Source organism: Serinus canaria, chromosome Z (genome assembly GCF_022539315.1).
Source record: "Serinus canaria isolate serCan28SL12 chromosome Z, serCan2020, whole genome shotgun sequence".
Taxonomy (NCBI): Eukaryota; Metazoa; Chordata; class Aves; order Passeriformes; family Fringillidae; genus Serinus; species Serinus canaria.
Genome location: NC_066343.1, coordinates 71,838,630 through 71,855,734, shown reverse-complemented (window position 1 = coordinate 71,855,734; position 17,105 = coordinate 71,838,630). Strand labels below are relative to the sequence as shown.

Sequence of the window (17,105 nt, the reverse complement as noted above, 5' to 3'; positions counted from 1 at the left end):
CCTAGAAAACTTCTGTGTTAGCAGCAAGCTTCATGAAGACAAAGGCTGTTAAAAGTTGTTACTTGTTTCACTTTTAATAGCATCAAGTGTAAAATTATCAGACATGATGATTATAGGATGCATATTTAACTCCAAGGTGAAAAGAAGGTTGTCTGGTTTGTTTTAAGATTTAAGTATGTACTACATAAAATAACAAGCTCCATAATTAAGAAATTTGATCCATTTTATTTTGCTGAAGTATCAGATCCATTTGTTCAATGACGCTGCAGCCCCAGAGGTACCAGACCTCCTAAGACTCACAAAACTGCTGCTGTCCAGGAAGAGAAACAGAGAACGATACAGAGCTGGGAGGGGGCAGAGACAGATTTTTATTGGAAGCTGTTAAAGTGGTTGCTATGAGACCTTCTCTAGCTAACACAGGCACAGCAGTGTGTGAGGCTGTTAAATCATAGCTCTTGCATTATACCTTCCTTTTCTGCCTTTTTTTTTTTTCCCTAACACAGCTTTTATAGTTGTTTAAGATCAGAGAAAACACCTGCCAGTTGCTTTTTCTTCCGTTTCAGTCGCTTCTGCTGCTTCGTGCAAGATGGAGCTAGAAAATGCAATGATCAGCTCCTCGAGCAGTTCTTCAGCAGGCTCCAGAGAGTACAAGGTGGTGATGCTGGGAGCAGGGGGAGTTGGCAAAAGCGGTAAGTTTCAACAACAATATTTTGGGAGAGAAGGGGTGAATTGGGAGACTAAAGTTCACCGGAGAAGGACATCATTTAATGAGGGATTTCGTTCCTCTTTCTCTTGCACATGGCTTGGATAAAAGACTATAGTTCATGGCTGGGGCAATGAGTCAGCTTAATTTGTTACAGACTGAAACGCTGCAAACCCTTTTAATTGGTTATTTGTGTAGGGCTGACCTTGGGTGTGTTTGGTGTGAGGAGGGAGCAGCCAGGCTGCTGCTGTGAGTTTAACAGCAAGTGCTTGTGTCACTCTCCCACTTGGAGAGGGCTGGTGGTTTGCTGGACAGTGTGGATGTAACTTGTTGGCCTGAGGGTCCTTGTGCTCAGGCAGAAATAAAACTAACTGCGAAGTCAGATATACAGTGCAGAGTGTGGGAGATGCCTGCAGTGGCTCTGTTTTCTTCCTCACATATTTTTTAAATTTTTTAAATTTTTAATTTTTTTTTTTTTTCCCCTGAGTGTCATAGTGGTTCAGCTGAGTTTCATCTCCTCTCTGGTCTGGACAGGTACAGCATCCCTGCCTGAGTCTCACTCCAGGCTATGAGGCAGATTTGCAGCATATTTTAATATCCCTGTCTACAGCTGGCAAGATATGCTAGTGTCTGACAATGATATCTCTTCAGAGGAGTCATTATTTTCCCTGGACAGTGTTTTCTTTTTCCCAGATATTATCAGCTTTGATTTATTCTCGCTGCAACCAGCATTCTCTGTTCTTACAAAGACTTTGCTGAACACGCAGAGTTTGTCTCAGAAGTCAGTATATTGAGCTGGCCACACAACAAGAATTTGATTACATCTTCTGGAAATTCAAAAGAACAACAGAAAGAGAAACAAAATTGCAAAAAGCAGTATGTTATAATATAATGCAACCCAGATAGATTCCAAGGAATTTTCAGGATAAATAGGTGAGACACTAAACTGTAATAACTGTGTATATCAAACAAGTTTTATTTTTATTTAAGCAATAAAATAAAGCCTAGGTGCAAAAAGTTAGAAATTATGAGAGAACATAATTTATTTCTGTATCCCTAATCTTTGTGGTTTTGTTGTACTTGGCTTCAACTTCAGTGGCACATCTTTCAGTGAAAGCTATTTCCCACCAGTACTACTTAACCAAGCAAACAGTTCTTGCACAGATGTTACTATATAATCACCACATAAAATGGGAAAGAAGAAAAAATTGGTAATCTCGGGGTAAATTTATGCAAATTCAGATTATCTTTTCCATAGGAAAGCAGGCATCCAGGATGTGCCAGCTGGAACTTTCAGTATTTTTTTCTTTATTAATGTATTTTTAGTTTATTTTTTCTTTTTTTTTTTTCCCCTGAGCATATCCAAAGGATGGAAGCAATTTCCCCCATCCCCAAACATATGTTTGTAGGAATAATGCAATTTGGAAAACTTGTTCACCACAAAGTATTACAAACTCCATTCATAAGCATGACTGAATCATAACAACCAAACTTTACACGTACATAGAGGAAATTTCTGAGTTTCCATTTACTGTTAGATAAGAGTTGAAATCACAAATTTAGTATTTGTGTGTTCAGAAAATGTTAGCTGTTGATTTAATGAGAAGAAAGCCTTTAAATCTGTAAATTAAGTAAGATATGATACATCTCCAAAGCTGAGAAACACATAATTAACGAGTGGAATTGTGTGGTCTAAAGAAACTAAGATGGGATTGGGTGGAAATTTATGAAATTCTATAGGATTATTGAAAATTTTCTCTTATTGTCATGAAAGTGAAACTCCTGCAAGGAAAAAAAAATACCCCAGCAAATAAATATTATTAAGAGTTCATAAGAAAGGAAGTGGGGAATTCAACATTTACTGTCTATAAACTTCTGATGTGTAATGGACCTGAAATATTTCAGTAGAATGTTGAAAGATAGCCAAGCTGATAGAATTCAGAGAGGGATAAAAATTAAAAATAGATGTCGTTCTGTAAATCATTAATTCATTCTGACTGTTGCAAAAACAGGATTAATTTACACAGGATTAAAAACAGAAAAAGGCCTTAATGACTACTTTCATTGTCAATATGAGCTCTGCTTTCTCCTAGTGACCTATATTCAATGTGTCCAGGAAATTATGAATTTAGCCATAAAATCGAATCAGAGGATGAAAAAAATAATAGTTCAGCTCCCAGTTTTGATTTTGAGAAATCAGTGGTACATGGTTTGATATATTGATAACATCCTGCCTTCTTTTTCCTGTCTTCTCTCTCCTTCTTTGCTTTTAAGTCATGATGAAAACAGTAACAGCCGGGGTTAAATTACTGAGTGGGAAACCTCTTTCGGATGAAAGCCTTTCCATCCCTCAATTCATTCAAACATTAAATAATTCAGGTTTGGAATTAATTTTCCACAGGAAAGAAGCTGCAAAAATGTTAGCTTTCTTTTTACCCTGCATGTATTCACTCCCAGATATCCCCTGGGCATTTTGGTCTTGTGGTTCCAGCCCTCCCCTGCTCTCTACCTGTGACACTTGTGCATGGGGTGGAATGAGGAGGAGGGGACCAAAAATGGTTGTTCTTTTGGCATTGGATTAGTCAGGCTTGTCTCTTCACTTCTGTGCTCAAAGATGGCAGACAGTCCAGGAGGACAGCCAGCATCCTTTTATTTGTCCTGTTCAGTCTGGTGTAAATTTCACAGGAATTGGTAAAAGATGAACTCTGTGTATCCCAGTCTGACACCCATCACACCCAGAGTAATAATGTGTAAACTGCAAATGGTCTGAGAATTGTTACTTAAGGGTTCTCACATTTCAAAATCAATTCTGGAAAACATGTACAAAGCTAGCTGTGAATTTTTACAGGACTTGATTTCTGTACTGTAATTATGGAGTATAGATTCCCTAGAATGAGTTATCCTTTCTAAGACTTATGAAAACAGAATTCTTTTTGTTTTCAGAGCAACATGTTGGTTTCTTACATTGTATAAGTTGTGCTCATCATCAAGAACATACAGTACAGGCTAATGCAAAGTTATGCTAGAACCAATAATTACATTGAAATTAAACTGAAGTGACTAAAGTAAATTTTGCATTGACTCTTATTCAATTATAGTCAAAATATCAAAATTATGTATTTTTAATTTTAGTTATATTTCAATTAAAAATGGGAATTTGGCGTCTGTTCTGCTCTTGTTTCATGGTAAATATCGGGCCACCTCAGTGCCACTCAAACTTACATGAAGTTACTTGACATAGAGCTCAAAGCTGAGAACCTTGGAGATTCTGGAACCCATTTTGCTTTAGAGAGCAAATACCTTTAGAGAGCAATAAAGAAGGTGCTGTCAGGGTCCTTGCCTGATGCAGATCAGACCTTGGGGGTTAGCTCTGTTTTTCAGTGTTACAAACAAAAAAACATGCACAAAAGAGCCTTTCAATCCCATTGCTGACTTATGTTTAGCAAACCATTTACACTGATAACAACACTTAACTGCAGCACATTCTGCAAAACATTAGTGATGATTAACCCAGGGCTTGCAAAGTGACTGCTAAAATGAACAAATTGATGTTCCTGTGCAACTGAATAAAATAAAAAACCTCCCTCTGATGAAAAATTATTACCTAAGCAATCTCCAAACAATGATTAGGTTGCACTGTAACCCACTTTTATGCGCATCTTCTTGGCTGAAAAAAAAATATTGTTTTAGTGTTTTCTTGGTTTTTTGTTTGATTGTTTTTTTCCTAACCCTGGTTAACAATGATTTATTTAAGGCTGAATATGATCTACAGTTATTCCAGGCAAATAAAATTACATGTTTATGCTTAGCATAGGTTTATCATAGGTGTAAATTGAATTTCTATTTAGCTGTCTTATGGAAGTTTATTTCTCAGAGAGATTGCCAGATGATCTGTTGCCACCACACAAAATTTGAAGATATTTTAAAATAATTGCCTAAAGACTTTTATAAAACTAATATATTTCCTGTTTAATTCTATATTGGAAAGTAGTTTAAAATGTGTTTTCAGGCTTCAGTCTTGAAAAGAATTTTAAAAAGTGGAAGAGAAGAAATCAAGAAAATATTCTCTCAAGGATTTTGGTGGAATACTGTGAGGAAATGTATTCTCAGACAGGGCTATCTGAAGGAGACATTCCTACCCATTGATTTCCTTGATTTTTGTTTTGTTTTGTTTGTTTTTTCCAGTGTGGCATAAAGGCTGTGTTTCTACAGATGCAGGTGACTCATCCAATTAATTTCAAGATCATGTGTACACAATAACTTCCAAAATGTGTGAAAACAATTATGTTCTCTGTGATGTGGGAACTTCACTATGAGGAATTAGATTAAATCTGCAATTTTCTTTCATTTATGTGCTCAATTGCCTTTTTTCTCTGTACCGGTTTTGCCTCTTATTCTGCCTTGATAAAGCAAATTGTGTGCCTATTATTTTCAAGCATGTCCTCATAACAAGAGTCCCCAGTAAATAGAGCACCATGGAGTTTTTGCTGGAGAGCTAGCCCACTGCAGCTGCTTGCAAACTCCCTGGAGTTAAATTAATGGATGATCCAGGTTATACTGAATAGGATGAAGGGCAAGGGAAGAGATTCCAAGTGCTGAGCTTGAAAAGCACCACTTGGACCTGCTGATGCTGTTCTTACCCCACCACTGGGCTTGGTGTCACTGGCACTCTCCAGACATTGATCAAACACCTCAGCAGCATTTTATTTTATTTTGTTTCATTTGGAAGGGGTTGGTTTTGATTCAGTTTCTGATTTTCCCCAGGAATATTCTCAGGTACAGCTGTGCTTCCCTAAATGCCTGGTAGATGAATCAAAGGAAAGGGTCAGGCCTTCTCTCATGTCCTGAGGCAAGCCAATCACCAGGATGAAGGTGTTGGATTTAGTTACTTCTCAGTATGAGTCAAGGTTAAAAAAGTTCCCTTTCAAGTGCTTGGGCATGCTGTGGATCAGAGTTAAGGCAAGCTAAATCCCTTTTTTACCCCCCAAAGTCAACACGTGTAGTTTTTTTACTGTTTTGATTTTTCCTTCTCCTCTAACTGCAAAAAAAAAATGACAATTTTTATTTAAGTGGAGAAAAAAATTGACATATTTATTAACAAAGACACAGATCTCTATGCCATCTGAAAATAACTGGTTGTTTTCTTACCATTCTCTGTCTGAAAAGCAAACAAAAAAAAAATAGTAATCCAGATTTTTATTTCCTCCAGTGTTTCAGGGAAATTATTCCACTTATTCAGATTTAAAAAGAAATAGAAAAGGAAGGATGGAAGAATTTATATCTTTTTACTAAAGGCAAACTTCCTTCTTGATAACAGTTTTGAAAGAGTAAGGGTACTGACCATTCAAAATGTCATCTAAATTCCTTTGGTCACCTCATGGTGCTGCCTACATAGCTCTGATGCAGAACTGCAGGTGTTTCAAGCAAAATAATGGTGGTGCACACTGTATTTTTTGCCATGAAAAAGCAAACAATCACCTTGTAGAGAAGAGCCACCAATGCCAGACAACCACATCCCCAGGTATTGGTGACTTCCAGTTTTCTCATAAACCAGATTAAACTCTAGAGATTGTACAAAGGCAGAGTTCCTGCTAGGTTTGTGATCACTGATTACAAAACAGTCCATGGGTTTTTGTTTCCTTCACAGGTAGATAATTGAATTTGCTTCAAGCTTGATTTTGTGTAATTCCAACTTTTAAACATATTTTCTCTTTGTTAACAACTTCGAGAAAATCTGTGATTTCTGTCAGTGCTTGTAAATAATCAAGAGTTCACACCTCGATCTTCTTTCACTGCAATACACTGAATATCTGAAACTTCACTTGCAGGACCATATTTTCCTGTTCAGAGCATCTTTTATGCTTAATTATAGAGCCCTAATATTTCCACATCAAACTTTTGAGTATGAATTCCAAAAAATTGACATGCTCTTCTATTAGTGGCATTATTAGAAGAAAGATTGCCGGGTAGTTTCCTCTGTGGTGTTATTTTTGCTCCTCAGAGAATAATGAATTCTTTTATTCAGGTGTAGTTCAGAGAGGTCACATACAGAGAAATATCTGTAGTAACTTGAAGCTATTTTCTCTTTCCCCCAGTGCAGTCACCTGTGCTATTATATCTCTCATGATGACCTAAATTCTTCATTTTCATGTGTGTTATCTTATTTGGGACCATTAATCCGAGAATTCAAATTATTCTGGACCCTTTTCTGATATTCTTCATTTATCTTCAGTGTATATGTTATCCACTTAAAAAGATTAAATACATTATTTATTAACCAATTTCCTTTGCCTATGGGCAGACCTTGTGGACAGAATTGTTTGCCTCAGGGAGATGAGTAAAAGATGTTTTCATTATTTTGGCAGTTTGCATAGTTCAATGGTTATAGGGGTGGAGGATTCAATTATGCCCTCTGTATTTAATGGGGGGGGGGGGTGGTTCTGCATGTGAGATACCAACTTAGTGCTGAGAAATCTGACTGGAGTCCTGGATTCTTCAGCATTAGAAGATGCCTGATAAATAGGACAGAGTTCAAAGAAAACCAACAGAGATGATAAAAGGAGTGACACAGTTTGATTTATGATGACAAACGGCGATGACTATATTCAAATAGCTGCTGTAGACAGTAATTCATGATTCTTTGTTGTGCAACTTGCATATGTATACAGAGATTCAATGTAAATGGATGCAGCTGTGATGTGAATGGGTTGATTTATCCAGCTTCTCCCATCATATCATCCAGATGATAAATATCTACCTGGATAAGGCAAACGAGCTGGTCACTTCCCTGCCCCTTTGGAACAGGGGACGGAGAACTCACAATATTTAAAAGTAATGAATATCAACAGAAGAACACATATATTCCAAAATTTGAGGAGGAAAGCAGCCAAAATTGCTTCATGGAGAGTAACATTGATGAAATTGCAGTTAGAACATGCATTTTTAGAGGTGTACAAGGTCTTCAAGACAAACTTCCTTTGGTCAATAAGAAGGGCACTTGCCCTTAATGATTTGCTTAAAATCAAGGTGGAGCAGATTGTGGAAGAGTCTTTGAAAGGAACAGGCTGGTGAAAGTTTTGCTAGTCAGAGTGGTTTACTTTAAGACAGAACATGTTGCAGAGATTGAACATTACAGAGCAAATATACCAGAACATTTAGAGTTTTCAAATTCTCTTACACAAGAGAAGGGCTGCTATCATCCTCGAAATTATGAGGTGTGTTAAAAATCTTCAGGACTTTTGGTTGATGTGGCACTAATAATGGAGACATCCAACAGTTTTCTTTGTGTTCAGACTGCTAAAGCAGAGCTGCTTAGGCTAGTCTCAAGATTGGATTTGTTTGTTGTGTACAAAAAGAAAGTAATTTATGTTCCTTCAAACAGAACTAAAATGTGTCCTTCTGACTATAAATGCTCCAGTAGAACTGGAAACACTCTGGAATAACACCCTGAAGCTATGGACCACGTTGTGTGTGTGTTGGGTAGTGGTGCATGGATGGAAGGCATACGGATTTGTTAGCTCACCTCCTGCTTCCATGGGTGGAAATGGAATTTAATGATTCAGGGTCTTCACCTTCACTGCCTCTATGTGAGCAATTATGTGAAGGGCCCAAGGGAATGACCTGAGGCTGAGCTGGGGAGGTTTATTTTGGATATCAGGAAAAAGTTCTTCCCCGAGCAGGTGCTTGGGCAATAACAGGTTCCCCAGGGAACGCTCACAGCACCTGACTGACAGAGATCAAAAAGCATTTGGAAAATGCTCTCAGGCATGGGCTGGGATTCTTGGAGATGGCTCTGCTGAGGGCCAAGGAATGGATTTGATAATCCTTGTAAGCCCTTTCCAAGTCAGGGTATTCTATCATTCTAAGTGATCAGTACTCACAGAAGGTTATATTAATGAGTCTGCTTTTCATGGTGTTTCATTAAGGCAGAGCTTCACTTAGAGTGAGGGTTTCAGTGACTTGAGCACCGCTCAGCTTTTCCCATTCACAGTGCTTGCCATAAAGAGAAAGAAAACCTTCCAGGCTATTCCTCAGCAACAGGAATTGGACTATCAAGGGCTCTCCTAGTTTCAGCCATGCACAAATCTGCCATTTGAAATGCCCAGACTGAAGTCTCAAACAAGGGAACAAGCACTGTTTTACGACAATGGCTGGGCACTGTCAGCATCTTTGCTGTAAACAATCTGTTGAGGCAGCCACAGGAACTGCTTCCCTTCCAAGCCGTCCCTGCTGCTGAGCCCAGCCATCTGCAGCATTTTTGGCATGTGCTATCTGCTAGAAATTGGATGAGATTAATTCCATTAGGGACACTCTTGAAAGCGCAATTAAGAATTTTTATTTTTTTTCCTTCATTTTCTGTTGCTGCTTTCATCTCTTCTCTTTCTATACTTCCCATTTTACTCCCTTCCATTCCTCTGGTAATCCTTTTCCACTTTTAATTTGTTCTTTGACTTTAATTAGTCTCCCTTAATGCCTGCAAGCCTGTCTAATTTTCTTTCCTAGAAGCTGGGAGTCTCTTCCTGCTCACACAACTCCAGTGACAGGAATTGGGTGTTACCAGAGTGCTGTGCAGGGCCCCAGCTTCAGAAGAATTGTGTTGGGAAGACACTGTTCTGCAAGCCCTAGAAATCTGCTAAAGCATTACCTGCCCACTAAGCAGTGGAGATACTGGCTAAAATCACTTTTTTTCAAAGTGGTGGGGAAAATTCAAAAGATGAGGGTGTCAATGTGTGCATGAAAGACTGTCTCAGGAGATGCCAAGCTGTGTGTTGTTGCCAAAGTCTCCAAAAAAGTTATGTTTTCAACAAACATAGTCAGGGTTTTATCTTTTCATTAAAACCCTAGAACTAAACTAGGTATTTCAGCAGTCTCAAAGGTGGCTTCACAAAGATTTATAAGTTTTAAAAATTAATTTATTGAGATTTGGCAAAGTAAGAGCTGTAATCAGCTGAGAGACTGATGCACACATTTCTTCAGTTTACACTGACTACAGTTATGAGAGGAGCTGTTGTGTAACTTCTTTCCTTGCAATCTCCTTGAAGTGCTAATGTAATTCTGTAATTCTTGTCCATTTTCACATCCCAAAATAAATGAGTCCTAGCTGAAAGTCATATTCTCTTTCAAATCCTGATTCCTTTGCCAACTTGGTTGCTCTGTCAGATTCTGTAACTCCTTCAGTAACTTTGCTGGATGACTACCTGCAGGACAGCTTGTTGTGTTACACTGAACTTTTCTCTGTTGAACAGGATCTGCAGTGTCTTAACAGAAATGTCTCTTTAGCAGCTTGCAAAATGTGTACTGTTATTTTAGATTGTAATTCAGGATGTTCAAAACAAATCCCAAGTGTTGTCAAATTCTCAGTTGTTTCAAAACAACATCTTCTTAAGTCTTCCAGAATGCCTGGCAAGCTTTAAAAATCCCACTTCTCTAAATTTTTTCTGTACTTTCTAATATAAAAATTATGTCCTCAATTTGATTAAAAAGCAGTCATTAGACATTTTTCTCCTGGTGAATAATCTTGCTTGGGCTGCCTGGTGACATGATCATTTGATCACTCATCACACACAGGATGCCAGAGCTCTGCTCTGCTGTGCAGTATCTGACACTGGGCACAGTCCAGGGATGTGTTCCTGGGCTTCATGAGGGCTCCATATGTTTGTAGATAAGCTCTAGAAACACATTATTTCTCTCCTGGGATTCGAGGAGAAAAAGAACAATCTATTACATCATACAACTCTATAATGTATAATGTATGAGGTCCAGAAACCCATGAGCTTCAGAAACCAGGTTCTTGTGCCTTTCTTCAACTTAGAGCAGTTTCAATGGATTTCCCAGAGGGAAAAAAAAAAAAAAAAAGTGAATTTTCAACATAATCTCTCTCTCTCAGTGCACATTCTGTTTACTAGCCTGTTCCTATAAAAGTGGAAGTCAAAAGCCCCATTTTTCAAACCTTTCCCAAGACACTTAAAAATTATTAAATGCCTGACATAACAAGGAGTGCATCACATAAGCTTCCTATTTTTTTTTTCTTTTTTCCCCCAGGTAACATGCTCAAAATGACAATTGGCCTCTGAATTGGCCTCTGATATTTGATGATGAGGAAGAGATTAGAAAAAAGTCAAAAGAGAAGATATAAAAGAAGCAATCCAAGCAGTTTGCATGGGAAATGCTAACAGGCATCAACAATTAAGAATAGAAAAATAGAAAAAAATAGAAACATAGAAAAGGATTCAGGAAACAGAAAACTGGAAACAGATGAGTAAAGGAATGATAAAGGAGTAAAAGGATAGAAGGCGAATGCAGAAATTTGTACTTCAAAGAACATTGATTTCAGATGCTGTCTTTCCACTGCAGTTATCCTACAAGGTGCTAATAGTCCATGGTCATATCCTATATTTGAGGCACATGCTGGTAGCCAAAATACACACAGAGGTCATGCTAGGGGATCAGTCTCCTGCCTCTGTGAGCTTCTTAACCCATGTTTCTCACTCAGTTGCTCTCTGGAGTAGGAAGCTGGAGAGGCATCATCTCAGCCGTAGACTGGCTTGGGTCTATATCTTCTGCCAGGCAACAAGCCATTGGACAAGAGAAAATGTCTTCAAGTTGTGCCAGGGGAGGTTTAGGTTGAAAACTAGAAAATATTTATTCAGAGAAAGGATGCTCAGGCATTGCAAAAGGCTGTCCAGGACAGTGGTGGATTCACATTTCTGGAAATGTTAAAAGAACTTGTGCATGTGGAGGTTAGGGACATGGTTTTGTGGTGATCCTGTCAATGCTGAGTTAATGGCTGAACTTGATGATCATAGGGAACTTTTCAAACCTCAATTTTTCTATGATTCTGTGATTCTATGTCTTCTGAGCACAGGCCTTTTTTGCTCTCCTCAGCCATGTACAAAGCTGGGTAAATCCAACATTAATATAAATTTATGGGGTGCTAGGCAAAGCAATGCTTCTCGTGTCTGGTGTTCTGACAACCATCCAGAATGGAGAGGAGTCTGTGGGTCCCAGCCTCAGAAATATGTAACACCCTGTGAAATCAGTGGGAGGCACGGCATTTATCAGGCTCTTCTGTGTTCTTTGAAGAACTAGATTCCTCCTCACACAAAAATCTCCAGCAGAATTATGAATCACAGTGATGCTAGAGGGATATCTCCTTTGGTTCTAAGAAATAAAATTCTGTTTTTCCCCAATCTGGGAAAAAAAAAAGGCAAGATGCAAAACAAATATATGTGTTTCTATATGTTTTCTTTTATCCTTTGTGGCCCAGCTCTTACCTTTGCTCTCACTCCCCAGCTTTTACTGCTCATAACAATATAAACAAACAGCTACTTCACTATAATAAATTTTGAACAAGTGGCAGTAGGAGGAAAAATCTAAACAAAATGCCAGTGACTATAAACAGATTTAAATACACATATCCCTGAAATGTGTTCATGAAAGGTTTATTTACTGTAAAGTAACACACATTTTCACTCTTTAAGGAAAATAGTTGTTAGTGTCAATGTGTTATTCAAAGAATTTATAGAAAGCTGTGCAAAACCCAGCAAGATAACTTGGGCTGATTGACAGTGACAGCATATTTAAAAAATAGGATTACTTGGTGATTGAAGGTTTGTTTTCTTTATTTTCATTTACCTAAAAATAGCTATAGATCAAATTGGCTTGCAAAGCTCTGTTTTATGTTTCTAAACCATCACTGTACGTACTGGATGAGTTTTAGTATAATAAGTTTTTAGCAATACTTAAACCAATTTTTTGTGTTGGAATACTTTAGGGTGGTGTAATTCCAATACATTTTCAAGCTTGTGCATAAAATGCATTTCTGATTGGCTGTAAGTAGGAAAAGTGTGGAAATTGAAATTTTTATTCCAGTAAATTGTTAATTTTTCCCTTTCTGACCCCAAGCATCGCAAATAAAGTTAGTAAAAATCATAGACAGTGAGTACTTTACAGGGTTGGAACACTTGGGAATATCTTTAGCACCACTGATGATAATTTAGTCTCAACAAAAAGCAGGATGTGGATTGGGAGCAAATGAGATACGCTGTAGTAGACATGATTGCTCAGGAAATGACCTAGGTAGACACAATACCAGTTTCTACTGTGATGAAAGTTTCTGAGGGAATCAAATATTTCCCTGGCTCACAGCCAAAGTCCAATGCCATGGACAAATACCATGAATAATTCTTTCCAGGTTTAGTGTATAACAAGCTGCTAAAAAATCACTAAGATGTTGGTGATAGAATTAGTTGCCTTGGATTACTAATTCCTTCCACCCACTTCTATCTCTTTTCTCCTTGCAGGGTCTCCCTTTAAGTATATGACAGAATTTATGAGAGAACTAGGAAATGTAAAATATCACCTGTTTATGTTGGTAAATGGTGTAGAGCCCATGCTATCTTTCAAAATTCCTTTTTTTTTTCCCATAAAGTTACTGTAAGTGTATTTCCTGCCAATAAAATATTTTACCAGGAAAATGGCAACATGGAAGGATTTAAATTTACATCTACTGGGAACAGGTTATTCTGTTCCCATTTTATTTTATTTATATGTCTGGTTTATTTCTGTATTTTTATTAATCTCAGGATGTTTAACATACGATGAATTTCTCACAATGGCACAGTGTTTAAAAGTTACCTATCTTCAGAACCCTCTCTAGCTAAACTGACAACCAAATACATATTTGTTTACTTAGTGGAAAACCAAGATAGGATGGGCCTTATTTGTTCTGTCAGCATCTTGCGTGTCATATCTGTTCAGCTCAGTGATTACTGTCAGGATTGTGGCATTTAAAAGAAGACCTGAAGAGAGTGGAAATGCGATTTGTGCTCTGTGCTGCCTCACACATCACAAAGAAAACTGGCAGCTTGACCTTAGCAGCAGAGCAGAAAGAATACAACTCTTTTTTTTTGTACGCTGAGAGTTCCAGCCAAATGAATGCGTCTTAATGGGGAGGGAAACAGGGAAATATTGTGCAGCTGAATTAAAAAAAACAGTGTTTATTCCTGACTGTCTCTTTGAAATTACCATAGAATGCCTTGACCCCTATTTTCTGCCCTACCCACTGAAATATCTGAATTAAAGTGGTTAAAGCAGTGCGTGGTTAAATGGGATGGAGCAGACAGAGGGAAAGATGAAGGAATTGCCCTTGTAATTTCTGTAGGATTGGAGAGAAGCATCAGAGAGTATTGTGTCCAGCTAATATTAGAACACAGTTTATAAGAGCATTGAAAAAGCAATGAACCTCAGGAGTGTTTTGTGTTTGATACATTATGGAAGAGAGCAGCTAACAGGGTTTAAATTTCTGGGCTACAGGAGAGCTTCTAAAGTTCAAAACCTAAGGATTTTTTGAAGGAATTATGGTGGATTGGTTACAACCAACATCCAAATGAAATTATGGTGGATTGATTCAGCTACTTGATCACTCCCAGTCCATACCGGAAAGAAGAAACAAAAGAGAGGAGGAAGGCAGTGCGGAAGGAAAGGAGGGACAGAAAGAAAAACCAAAAGAAAGAAAGAAAGGAAAAAAAGGATAAAGGAAAGAAGACAGAAAGGAAAAAAGGAAAGAAAGGAAGAAGGAAGAAAGGAAGAAGTAAAAAGGAGACAAGAAGAAAGAAAGAAGAATAAAGAAGAAAGAAAAGGAGAAAGAAAAGGAAATAAATACGAAACGAAAGGAGAGAAAGAAAGAATCACGACCCCAAGCACCACGAAGACGCAAGACACCAGAAAGCCCTCCGACGCACAGCAAGAACGACAGCAACACCGAAGACAGAAACGAACAGCCCGCCCGCCCCTCCCCCTCCTCCCTCCCCCCGCCCCACGCCGCCCTGTCGGCCTTACTGCCGGTCCTATGCCTTTCCCTGACTTGCCGTTCAGGGAAGGGCAGGAAGGTCACGGAAGGGACAGGGAGGAGCCTGGGATGGCCGGGCATGCCGTTCCGTCATTTCCGTCTTTCCGTGCCTTTCCTTTCCGTTCCCGGTCCCGGCCGGACCGGGCCCGGGCCCGGGCCGGGCCGGTCGGGCCCGTGCCTGGCCCCTTTCCGGACCGGCCGTTTCCTTTCCTGCCTTCCCTGTCTTCGGCCCTTTCCGGGCCTGTCCGGCCGGACCTGGGCCTCTTCCGGCCGGTGCCGTCCGGTGCCGGGACCCTGGTCACTTTCGCTTTCCTCCCGTTCCTTCCGTGCCGGGCCCGGCCTGTCCTGCCTTTGTCCTTGCCGGTGTCCGGGCGTCTCCGCTTTCCATTTCTTTCCCCGGGCCCTTTCCCTTGCCGGCCGGTCCTGTTGCCCTTCACCCTTTACCTTTCCATGCACGTTTCCCTTCCTCCTCCTCCCGCTCCTCACCTGGCCGCGCCTCCCCCGCCTGCCCTCTCCTCCCGCTCTCATCCCCGCCTCCTCCTCCCCTCTCCTCCCTCTCGCGCCCCCGCTCCTCTCCTCCCCCGCCCGCCCTCCCCGCCACGCCCCAACCGCCACGACCGTCCCGCACCCTCGCCCGCCCCGCCCCGCCCCGCCCCGCGCCCGCACCCACCTGCCCATCCCCTCCCCATCCCCTCCCCTCAAGAAAAGAAAAGAAAAAGAAAAGAAGAAAAGAAAAGAAAAAGGCTTGTTGGCTGAGACAACAGTTTATAGCTGAAGCAAAAGCTATGAATACAAGCAAATTTAAGAATTTATTTATTAATTCTCACTGCAGGTAGATTTTTAGCCAATTCCTGTAAAGCAGGCCCTTGGCTCACACAATGGCTGCTCAGGAATACACCTGCCATAACCATGAATGATCCTGCTGCTTCCTGCTTTCTTTGAGCTTTTATTCCTGAGTATAATGTCATTTGATATGAATGTCTCTCTAATCAGTCCAGATCAGCTGTCTCAGCTGTGTGTCCCCACAGGTTCTTGACTAGTCCTGCTGGAGCCACAGTGGGGAAAAGGATGTGGTGCAGAACAGTTCATCAGTGACCAAAACATTGGTCAATTATCAACACTGGTTAAGTCACAGAACCAAAGCCTGTGAAGAAAATTAACTTCACTGCAGCCTTGCCTTCAGTACAGAGAGTTATAGCATGAAAAGGTGTTAAGGAAATGTGGGAATTTTGTAGTTTGTCTCTAAAACATCATAACTAACTATATATTAGTACTGACATGCTCTTCTGTTTTGTTGAAAAGTTGGAGGTCACATCCTGTGGGAACCACCTTTATTTTTCTTCTCTTCCCTCCTTGTTTATAACTTGACTGTTTATTTTTTTTAGTCTATTTTTTTTTTTATCTTTTGTAGAAACATGATAGTTTGAGACTGACTGCTGTTGGCATGGAGGTAATTGGGCTGTGCACCTTACATACGTATGGTTTTCCTGAGGGACATCTAAAATATTCTCTGTCCAGCTGTGTTTCTGGGGAACACCACCACTGAATCCAGCTGAGTTATATGGTCAGGTGATGAGGTATTTACAGTAGTGCCTGAATTTTTTTCCTCACAGGAAGAAGTCTATGGCACAGCACTTTTTCTGCAGCTTAAATGAGGTTAGCACATTTGAGCATAATTAAATCATCATTGCCAAGTGGTGGGTCAGCAACACCAACATATTTTTGCCATTTCTAAAGTACCTGTAATTCCAAGGACACTTAAATCTGTTAGATTCTGTTCCTGGAAGGAATCTCTCAAAGCCCATAGTGACCAGTATTGCAGTCATCCTCCACAGCAGGCCTTTAATTTCAGTTTCTCTATACAGCACAGTATTTCCAGGTCAGTCTGGGAGGCCAAGCTGCTTTTGAAGCTCAGGAATGTTTAACCCAGCTGTTCTATAACAGCTGAGGAGATCTGAGCCAGCATCAACCATGTGCAGGAGCCAGACACAAAGCAGTGGGGCCAGTGGAATGGGCCAGCAGCATCCCCCTGCAGAGCTGGTGCCACGAGGGACAGATCCCTCAACAGCAGTGCTGTTGCTCTCATCATCTCTCTGACACTGGATGCAGCACTCATTGTCCAAGTAGTTTTTGGGGTTTGGTTTTTTTTTCAAGGGCTGGTCATTTTTTGGCCTTGTCAGCATTTCGGTAAATTTTAAGATCTGCTCAGTGGCAGGGAATGGTGATTCAGAACAGCAGTAGTCAGTACTGAAGAATGCAGTGAATAATGATAGTTATTAAAGACAGATGAGGTTTTGTCCCTTTCTTTCAATTAAAATAATTTAATAGACAAAAATGCCACAAAAAATATGTATAAAAATAACTCCTCCTTTTCTTCCCTATTTCATCTGATCTAATATAGTGCTTAAAACTGTGGTTTGTGGGAGTACATTTCTGCGTTGTTTCCCCTGTCACTGTCTTGGGCCACAGTTATTTTTTAAAAATGCTTATGTATGTGTTAATTTCTGTACATTAAAAAGATGGAGAAATCTCAAGTGAAGTCCTGTCTAATAG

At 39.7% G+C, this 17,105-nt stretch overlaps 1 protein-coding gene across 1 annotated transcript in view; it reads left to right on the top strand.

The window, feature by feature from the left end:
* The first annotated feature begins 586 nt into the window (after positions 1-586).
* RIT2 (Ras like without CAAX 2) overlaps positions 587-17,105 on the top strand; it is a 173,024-nt gene continuing 156,505 nt past the window's right edge. The window contains exon 1 of the mRNA XM_030237347.2: positions 587-689. Within this exon, the coding sequence (XP_030093207.2) occupies positions 587-689 (103 nt within the window). The remainder of the gene's footprint in view (positions 690-17,105) is intronic.